General features: G+C 39.3%; 1 protein-coding gene across 1 annotated transcript in view; it reads left to right on the forward strand.

The window, feature by feature from the left end:
* Nucleotides 1-9,398: 9,398 nt before the first annotated feature.
* dtd2 (D-aminoacyl-tRNA deacylase 2) overlaps nt 9,399-10,801 on the forward strand; it is a 7,692-nt gene continuing 6,289 nt past the window's right edge. The window contains exon 1 of the mRNA XM_008398630.2: nt 9,399-9,602. Coding sequence (XP_008396852.1) covers nt 9,495-9,602 — 108 coding nt within the window. The 5' untranslated portion in view covers nt 9,399-9,494. The remainder of the gene's footprint in view (nt 9,603-10,801) is intronic.

The raw sequence follows: 10,801 nt of genomic DNA on the forward strand, positions 1-10,801 counted from the left end.
TATTTCGTTTTATTATTTCCTTTACATATTTTCATTTAGCATTACCTAAATTCAAAAGATTACACAGTTAAAAAAATAAAGTGCCAGAATGTAATTATATATATATCCATCCATTTTCTTACACCCTGTCCCTCGGTGGGGTCGGGTGGGGTGCTGGTGCCTCTCCAGCTGGCATACCGGGCGAGGGGTGAGGTCACCCTGGACAGGTCGCCAGTCTGTCGCAGGGCAACACAGAGACACACAACTATGCACACACACACTCACACCTAGGGGCAATTTGGAGAGGCCAATTAACCTGACAGTCATGTTTTTGGACTGTGGGAGGAAACCGGAGTACCTGGAGAAAACCCACCATGCACAGGGAGAACATGGAGACTCCATGCAGAAAGACCGGGGCCGGGAATCGAACCCAGAACCTTCTTGCGCTGGGCCAAAAAAGGTTGAGAAACACTGATCTAGGGGAATCTGAGACTTCATTCTCATGCCTCATAATGCCTCAGCATTGAAAAGGTGGATTTATTTAAATAAGACAGTTTAGTTAAACATATGCGACACTTAACCTGCAGAACATAATATGAAAGTAAACTAAAAGTCAGTTTCAGCTGAATTTGGGTTCAAATAGATCAAGTAGAAACTGACAAGAACCGGATGAAACAACAAAAATTAAAACAAATTTATTTTCCAATATAAGATAAAAATGGTCCCACACTGCGGAAACATTTCCTTTGAAGCTGCTCCGTAGATGACAATGTAAAAGATCAAGAATTTGGCAAATGCTTTTGACAGATTCGCTTCCTTATAAACACAGTTTGGCATCCAGTGTCATTTCGAAACAGTTCCTGTGTCGGTCACGTGACTTCCTGAAACCAATACGCGCACTGACACGGGTGTTGGTCTATGGGCTTCTTGCGGTGTTGTAGCTACATTTAGCTTAGCTGTATTTAGCTGTGTGTTCCGGTCGGCAAAGGTTAGTTATAATACAATTAATAGAAGAGGGCGATCTTTAAGAGTTAGTGAGATTGTTCACAATATATTCGCGGATATTTAGCGCATTAGGGTCAATGTATGAAAGTAAGGGATAGAGATGTGAAAGTAGTGATGGGTCCAGCAACACCGACGCGCCTAGCAAGCTCCTAAATAAATAATTGAACATTTATGAAGTCCGGATTTGACACCAAGGAATATCATCGTGAACTAAAAATTTAAAACATCCAGTGATAACCGGAAAATTAATTACAAGCAAGAGTTAAACAACAACGATAATGGCTAACAACAAAGCTCTGCTAACTCACGACTACTGCTTGGACGCAGATGCCAAAGGGACTAAAAATGCCCTAACTTCACCGTGTAAGACCCCAGCACCACACAAGAAGACAAAGGGAGACGAGGAGGTTAGTTCCAATGCATCCAGTGCCATGATCTTAGAAGCAGTTGAAAATCTACAGAAAATGATGCTGAACTTTGGAGAAGAACTGAAACGAAACACGCTCTATTGCAAACATTGCTAAAGCGGTGGAGTTCAATAGCGCTGAAATCCAAGATTGTAAAAATAGAAATAAAAAGATGGAAGATGAGATTGGTCAACTTAAAACCGCAAACGCTGTGCTGACAAAGAAGGTCGAAGATTTTGAAAGGAAAGCGGCAGAATCAGAGCGCTATAAAAGAAGATGGAATCTGCGCATCAACGGCTTAAAAGAGGAAAAGGAGGAAGACACAAGACAGAAAGTCGCGAATCTCATTAAGCAGGTTATGCCACACTGGAAAGAGAAGATGGACATTATTCTCGACACTGTGCACCGTCTTGGCCCGAACAACACCAACCGCCCACGGCAGATCATTGTGCAGTTTACAGGTCGGATCTTCAGGGATGAACTCTGGCGATCCACTAAACAACACCCCATCTGCAGGGAGCTCAACATCCGTTTCTCTGAGGATCTCACCAAAGAAGACCGTGAAGCACGACTGGCTGTGTGGCCCAAAGTAGAGCAAGCACGGAAAGCTGGAATAAAAGCGGTGTTCAAAGGTCCATATGCCTTTATCAACGGACAACGAGTTACTCCTTAGGGGCTCATAGTTCTTCATGATCATTTCTGACTTCAGATAATTTTATTAGTTCAGGAGTTTTTGCTACCTAAAGTTCAGTTTCCTCTCAGGTAAAACCCATTCAATACTGTTTTACTTTATTTTATTAATCTGTTATGTTTAACTTGAAAAGTGAACTTTCTCTTATTTCTGTTAATGCAAGGGGCCTAAGAGATTTGACTAAAAGGAATAGTTTATTTTTATTTTGTAAAGGGAAAAATGCAAATATATTCTTACAGGAAACTCATTCGAAACAAGAAGATAACATCTTTTGATCTAAACAATGGGGAGATGAAGCTTATTTTTGTCATGGCTCTTCAAGRTCAGCAGGGGTCGCTATTCTTTTAAAAAACTTCCAGGGTCAAATGATCTCAATTAAAATGGATGAAAATGGCCACTGGTTATCTCTCACTGTCTGTTTAGATAACTTAATGCTTATTTTATTAAACATATATGGTTATAATAATCTAAACCAAAACAAATTATTTCTAGAAGAAATAGCCTTACATCTAGACCAGCTAAAATCATTTTACTCAACAATGTTATAATTGGTGGAGATCTCAACCTTGTTCCAGATGAATTTTATGATAAGTGGCCTTCTAAACATAACTCAAGTTACCCAAACAAAACATTTAACAATTTTTGTAATGAACAAAATCTAGTTGACGTGTGGCGTCATCTTAATCCCAATTGTGTAACATTTTCATGGTCTGGTTCAAAATAGCAAATCAAGACTTGATCACTGGCTTGTAACAAATGAATTACTAACCAATGAAACCAACTCGGATATTTCTGCTGCACCGTTGACTGACCATTGCCTTATTTCCATACAAATGAAACCTCAAAACTGGAAACCAGGCACAAGTAAATATTGGAAATTTAACTACAGTCTTCTTAAAAATGACACTTACTGCCAAAATATCAAAGAATTAATCCAAAATATAAAGGACTCTGAAGATTTAAATAGTCCTGTTCAAAAATGGGAATTCCTAAAGTATAAGATCAGACAATTTTCTATCTCATTCAGTAAACAAATTAAAAAAGATCTCCAAAAAAAGAACTTGGTATTATACAACAACTTAACCTATATTGCAATAAACCTAACTTTTTGTGTGAAGACACACAAAAAGTACAACTCCTCCAACCTAAGCTAGATAAAATTTACATTCAAAGGGCTAAAGGAGCTTTTGTTAGATCAAGAGCGAGATGGATAAGGAAGGAGAAAAAAAACACTGCTTACTTTTGTAATTTGGAAAAAAGAAGACAACACAATTCTATTAACTCCTTAATAGTAGATAATGTTGAAACCAATGACACAAACTTAATATCAACAGAGATTTTTAAATTCTATAACAACTTGTATACCTCCAAATTCTCAGAACAAAAATCTCTTACCTTTTTAAAAAAAATTGAAACATTTATCCCTAAAATAGAAGATAATTTCAAACAAACTTGTGACAACAACATTAAAGTTGAGGAACTTGATAAGGCTGTTCATCGCTAATCATTAAACAAAGCACCAGGCTCAGATGGACTCACAGGAAACTTTTATAAACACTTTAGGGAAGACATAAAAATATTACTACATCAAGTTTTTACAGATATTTTTAAAAATCATACTATACCTACTACAATGAAACAAGGACTTATTGTATGTATCCCAAAACCAGACAAGGACCCAAGATTGATTGAGAATAGAAAAACTATTACACTCAGGAATTCAGATTAGAAATTACTAACATATTTACCATACGTCTCCAAACAGGAATCTCAAACATTATAGCTGAATCACAGTCTGGCTTCTAAAAATGAAGATCAATCCACAACAACATTAGACTGGTAAAGGACCTGATTGAATATAGAGACGTGATTAAAGATGATGGCTTTATTCTTTTCCTTGACTTTCATAAGGCCTTTGACTCGGTGGAACACCGATTCTTATTGTTGCACACTTAAAAATTAATCAGTGTGGTGTTGCGCAAGTTCTTTTATTTCGATGAACACTGTTGAAACAGGAGAGCGACAGTGAGCGCCTTCGCTGACCAGCCGTTGCTGCGCTTAATTGCCGTTGGCTCGCTGAGTCAGGAGTGCTGCTCACCGTGCTCTATATGCCCACTGGTGGCGAACCGTTGTCACTGCATTACAGCGCCTCAGCAAGAGAAGTGCAGGCAGCACAAGAAAAATGAAAGCAAATAAACAAAAAAGGAAAGGAAGGGGGTATCATTACTTCTGATGTCCATTCTGTCACACTCTCCCCTCAAAAATGAATGTCGTCCCGACATTCGGGTACCCTAGCTTTACAGCAAATAAATCAGCAAACATGTTGTTTTGATGCTTTACAATCATGCAGAGTTCTTCTAAGAAGGAGTCAGAATGAATGTTCAAAGAGATGCTATGCTGTATCCAGTCCAAAATATGACATGTATCTCCTATTAAGGTCACATTGTTGCAGTCGATGTCATTGTACACGATGACAATCCACCACTTGATCGGCCAGTAGCGTAAATATCTGCAATCTCTTCTGAGAGTAAGGTACTTTAACTTAAAAGTAAACTCTACCTTCAAAAACATGCTAAAACAGATACTATGGGTACTCATATCTTTCTAACTAAAATACATCAAAAGTAGTTAATCATGCAAATCATTCTAACTTATTCACATCACATAAAAGGCTGTCCCAGATTATGGTAATTAAATCTTAACATAGGTTTTCTTGTTCGAAAAGGATACCTTCTCACCCTGTGGGGTGATGTGTCAGCCTCTTCTTTGTCACTGGCAGCTGACTGGTGAGACTCATCTCCACTGTTCATGTTCTCTGGATGAAAGTCATCTTCTAGTGTTGCATCCACGTCCTCACCAAGAGTTGGTTGCTGCTCTGGTCCACCACCATCAGCTATGCAGTCCTTTTGCATGTCCTCGTGTGGGTGGAACTCTGGTGCCTCCGCTGACTCTCGATGAGATGATTCTGTTTCCTGGTAATGCTGCAATACACTTCTAAGATGAGTCAAGTGGTCTTCAAATGTTTTAGAGTGCACCAAATTATCATCCAGGTAAGGCAAACACACCTCATCACGTAGCCCAGCCAGGCACTCTTCCATGGACCTATGAAACTGCTGGTGCTGATGATAATCCAAATGGTATTCTCACCCATTCATACAGACCCCATGGCGTGATAAATGCAGTGAGCGGCCGACTTAATTCTTCTAGGAAGCCCTGGTGAATCTTGGTTTTCTGGTCAATGACAGAAAACCAAGAACTTCCAATCAGGCTGTTTAGCATGTCCTGTATGCGGGGAATGGGATGACGGTCTGGTAGAGACTTCTTATTCAACTCTCTGTAATCACAGCACAGTCTGAGACTACCATCCCTTTTACGCACACAGACTATCAGGCTAGAGTAGTTTGACTTAGACTTTGTTATCCAGCCCCTATTTAACAAATCTTCAAGATATTCTTTCACCTCATTGTGCAGTGGTTTTGGAACAGATATATATGTTCTGGTCACTGGTGTGGGATCTTGTAATCGGATTTTGAGCTGCAGTGAGGGGATGGTTCCAACATCATAATCATCATGAGAGAAGGCTGCACACTCCTCTCGAAGTAGTTGTTTCACCAACTGCTGTTGTGCTGGGGAAAGGTGGCTGATGGGAACTGGTGGATCCCAACGATCTTCACTTCCAGCCCTGCTTTGGTTCTCCTTTTCTTCCCCTTTGCTCTCTGATTCCATTGGAGTTCCCTTTTTACAACTGAAATTTGATGTCTATTTCATTTACTTCTGTTGATTCCATTGGTGCCACATACATTGCTTTTACTGCTTGGATTTGACCTACTTTACTTTTGGAGGGTAAAATAATGTCATGAGCAGTATCATTGTTCACTGGGATTCTGAAGCAGGACCAGGAACTCTGCTGTAGGCACACTATTCCTTCTTTAACCCTTAGTCCTTCTGGTAGCTGCGACTGTGACAGAGGTTCAAACAGGACTCCTTGCTGACCTGCGAGCGGACCAGCTCGTGTACTGCACTTCACCATCCTCATCTGGCCTCATCTGGAATAATGAGGTTCTCTCTTGATGCTTTAACAGTACTAATGCCCTGATCCCCATTCATATTTCTCATGACTTTTAGAAATACCTCTGCCTTCCTATTTTCAATAGAAAATGCTGTACTAACAGCTTCTGTAATGATGGGGGTAGGATCTACACCCATTCTCAATAGGTATTCAATCACATTGTAACCAATGATTGGTTCTTCTCCCACCGCATTCTCTTTAGCAACTACAACTGGCACCCAGAGCTCTAGCTGTGTTTGACTCGCTGATGGTAATTTAAATTTGACCTCAACCCAGCCAATAAAAGGGATTGGTGTCTTATTTACTGCTCTTCCATCCAATATTCCAGGTCCAATAATTTCAGTGAGGCTTCTGATAGTAACATGGGGGGGATTCTGCTTTCTCCACTTCTCACTCATGAGGCAGACCTGTGATCCAGTATCCCATAGAGCTCTGGTTTCCACCCCATCCAGCAGGCAGATGATGGTACACTTCTTTCCAATCAAGTTGAGCAGTTTGTCTCTTTGTGATGGAGAGAGGAGGTTGATACTAACACTCTCATTCCACTCAGGTGCTGCGTGTCTCATTCCTTCCATACACTTAGGTTCTGAATGGTGTGTGATGTCAGTGGTAAGCTTGTGTCCATTTTCTGTTTGGTCACTTTCCTTTTTGTCATCTCCTGTACAGATGTCACACTGCTCACAGACATATCTGCTTCTCCGGGCCTATCTGATGTGTTTTTAACAAATCTACACCCACGTGATAGATGCCCACTTTGTCCACATTTGAAGCAATGGTAACAAAACTTTTATTGCAAAGACCTGTGTTTGGATGGCTGCTCGGTAAGGCAATAAAACAAGATAACGTTTTGGTGAACTCTGGTTAAAAACAAGAATCTTTCATTCAATTGGAGAACTTGAGAAACTCCAGGCTTCAAAACATACATGATAGATTCTTGTTTGAAATAACCTTTGGTCTCCCTTGTCTAGACAGAGAAGCACCGTAGCCTGAAATGAAACAGGTCTCAGACGGTAATAAAATTGCCCAAACTGAGTAATTTGAAACCGGGTCTATCCATACAAGGAGAACAACATGCCTTAATCGCATAATTGCATAAATTAAAACAAAGAAAACACCCTTTTGAATAAAATGAATCAGATTTGCTATTTGCACCCGCATGGCAATCTCCAACAAACATGTTTTTTGCCTTTTTCCTGTCTTTCTTTCTTCTTCTTTTCTACTTATCTCAGGTAAATGAATGTCTGTTTTAGTATGTTTGAAGTGTGTGTTGTCGATGGGATTTTATATTTTTAAATGATGGAATACTGAAAATGCATGACGCGGAGCTCTGATTTTTAACTCTGTGTGGCGTTTGTTTCCACGCATGGAATCATTGAATCTGGGAGCACAAGAGAATATAACGAGCCAGAACTTAATGATTTTTTATTCTCTTAATAATGGAAAGGAGGTACGTTTGGAGCAGCCTGATCGCTTCCTTCTGGATATATCCTCTGCTGATGTGACTTCCCATACCTAAACTTCAGTCGACTTCTTCTGAGATGTCAACTTGATGATTCACTCTGACAATATACACGTTTCTTTCATTGCTCTGTGTGGACTGATTACCTCACATTGTATTCCACACTCAGTTCCTTTTTCTCCAAGCAATTTACTGAGGCCTTCTGAAGACCTAACTTTGAGGTGATTCAATATGGACTATTGCTTGTTACTTTAGTCATTGGGGTTTTAGAACACTAAGTTATTGTTTAACACTAAGTTATAGAATCTTAGTGCTTTCATTTATTAAGGGATAGTGATTTGCCCTTACATTTCTCTAGTACTTCTAGTTCTCTAATTTCCCTACGTTTTATAGTACTTGTTCTTTGTACTTTTGTTACATTGTCATTTTCATTTTTTTCTCTTAATGCCAGGGGGTTGAGACAGAATATAAAACGCAAAGCTTTATTTTTATTTGCAAAGCAGCAAAAACCTGATTTTTCTTTTTTCCAGGAGGCACTGTTAAGGATGACGTACAGTTATGAAAAGCTCAATGGGGCAATGACATTTGGTTTTCACATGGCTCAGAAAGAGCTGCTGGTACTGATATTATTACTGGTATTACACTCTGAGGGTGATCCCAAAGGTCATTTTTTAATTTTAATTATTGACGTCGGTGAGACTATAATCTTGCTAGTCAATTTATATGGATATCATTTAAAATGTGATAATGATATATTGCTTACTGCCTTAGAGTCCATTCTCTCACACTTTCTTTCTGTTTATTCAAATGCATTGATAGTGATGGGGGATATTTTAATATCGCTTTGGACAGCCTTAAAGACAGATTGCCTCCTCAAACCAATAATTTCAAGACCTCTAATCGGAACAAACAGCATGGACCAACGACATTGACCAATCACAGAAGTTACATAAAAAAACAACTGCAAAGGGTTTGCTGCTTTACTGCAGATGAATTGACAAGATGACAGTGAGCAATAATCACGATGCAGCTAGAGACATAACATATGAAACATGTACATATACAATGAACACATATGCAACATAGACATATGCAGAAAACACATATACAGCATAGATATGCAATATCTAACATTGCATCACCTACATATGCAATATCTACATGCAACAGCAACATATCCATAAAGCACTAAGACCATAGACATCAACCAAAGTCACATAGCATCGACATAGACCAACAGCATCTACACATATGACTTCTACTTATTTTTGACAAAAATGGAACCCCATAATAGTGTAGTTTGGAGAGAAAGTAAGACGTTATGGAATATTAGGTGGGATAATGAAATAAATTGAAGGCATTTGTATAGGATACAAAAAACAATTGTTGTCATAAGGATTAGAGGAATAAACAGGAGGGAGGAGATAACTATAAGAGAATAAGAACCAGGCACAGTTTTTTAAGTGGAACTCTTTAAGATGGGGAAACATCTTACTGGTTTATGTAGTTGGTGTGATACTGTAGAAACGATGGAACATGTTTTTGTTAGCTGTATGTGAATGTGAATCATATGTGAATCACAGAAGATTACTGAATATGGAAATGAGTTTTAAAAGGGAATTGAAATTTGAGAATGTGGTTGCTCAGTTAAATAGTAATGAAGGAAAAGGGAAGCTATTTTGTTTTGTTTTGTTTTTTTAAGTACCGGGCTCATTAGGAGAATCTGAGGAATAAGTATTAGCATCCAACAGATGGCAGTAGTGCAACAATAATGGATGCAAGCTGCCGTTAAAATCTAAGGCGGAGGAAGAAGAAGAAGAAAAAGAAGAAGAGTGTGCCCTCAGTTTTCTACTCTGAGATCTGACAAGTAAAAGAAGGTGAAAAATGGCAGAAAAAGGCGGCGGACTGGCTCGGACGGTGCTGCAGCAGTGTTTACACGCCAGACTGCAGGTTCAAGAAGCGGATGAACAGCTGGAGGCTCAATACGTCCAGGTACAAATATGAAGCAATATTTAGATGTAAGGGAATGAAATCCTAATATTTACCTAAAGAAAACGTTTAGACGCATTTTCATTGAAACGGTAAATAATTACAGACTTTTTCCAATAGATAAAGAACTGATATCCAGTCAGGATTGTAGAAGCAATACAATACGCGCGTGCTCGTGATGAGCACTGAGAAAGCACGCGCTTGTTCGGCGAGCTTATCTGGGGAACTACGGACACCGTGAAAGCTTGATCAGATGTTTAAAATTAAGCAGAAGCACTTTGAGCTGAGTGATGAGCCCCAGAAACTGCTGGCTTGCAGGCCAACAGGGCAATACATAAAATTAAGTCCAAGGCAGGAAAAATTATAATTGAACCAAGAAACATAAATGACTCATTTAAGGAATATTATGAACAACTATACATGTCCAAAGCAAAAGGAAATATCTCAAACTGGCTTAAAGATCTAAATCTCCCACAGATGAGTGAAGAGGCTCTCAACGCAGACATCACTGTGGAAGAGATTGTTGATGTAATCAAATCATTTCCCAATGCCAAAGCCCCAGGACCAGATGGTTCTGGAACTGAGCTCTATAAAAGATAAGCCCAGAAGATTACTCCTCTCCTCCAGAGGATGTTCGTTCACTCTCTGGACTCAGGAAAATTTCCCCTACTATGTCTGAAGCTAATATAACATTACTACATAAAGAAGGCAGGGAGGAGACAGAGCTTTCATCATGTCGTCCTATTTCATTATTGAATTCTGACATTAAAATATTCGCTATAGTACTGGCAAATAGGCTAAATAAACATATCTCTTCTATTGTTCATCCGGACCAAACGGGCTTTGTCCCTAAAGGTTTTCATTTTTTAATATCAGACGGTTAATGAACATTATGTATCATAAATTTGACAGTAAGTTTAAGGGAGCTGTTCTTTGCCTGGATGCTGAAAAGGCATTTGACCAATTGAAATGGCCTTACATTCTGACTGTACTTGAGGAATTTGGGTTTGGTAGTAAATTTGTGTCATGGATCAAAACAATGTATGCTCAACCATCTGCCTCTGTCCTCACAAACCAGGACAAGTCAGAGCCCTTTCTACTGCATCGGGGAACCCGTCAGGGTTGCCCCCTTAGTCCTCTGCTTTTTGTGGTCGCTATGGAGCCCCTTGCCATTAGTATTAGAGAACACTCCCTAATCAAAC

This window comes from Poecilia reticulata, linkage group LG22, assembly GCF_000633615.1.
Source record: "Poecilia reticulata strain Guanapo linkage group LG22, Guppy_female_1.0+MT, whole genome shotgun sequence".
Lineage (NCBI taxonomy): Eukaryota > Metazoa > Chordata > Actinopteri > Cyprinodontiformes > Poeciliidae > Poecilia > Poecilia reticulata.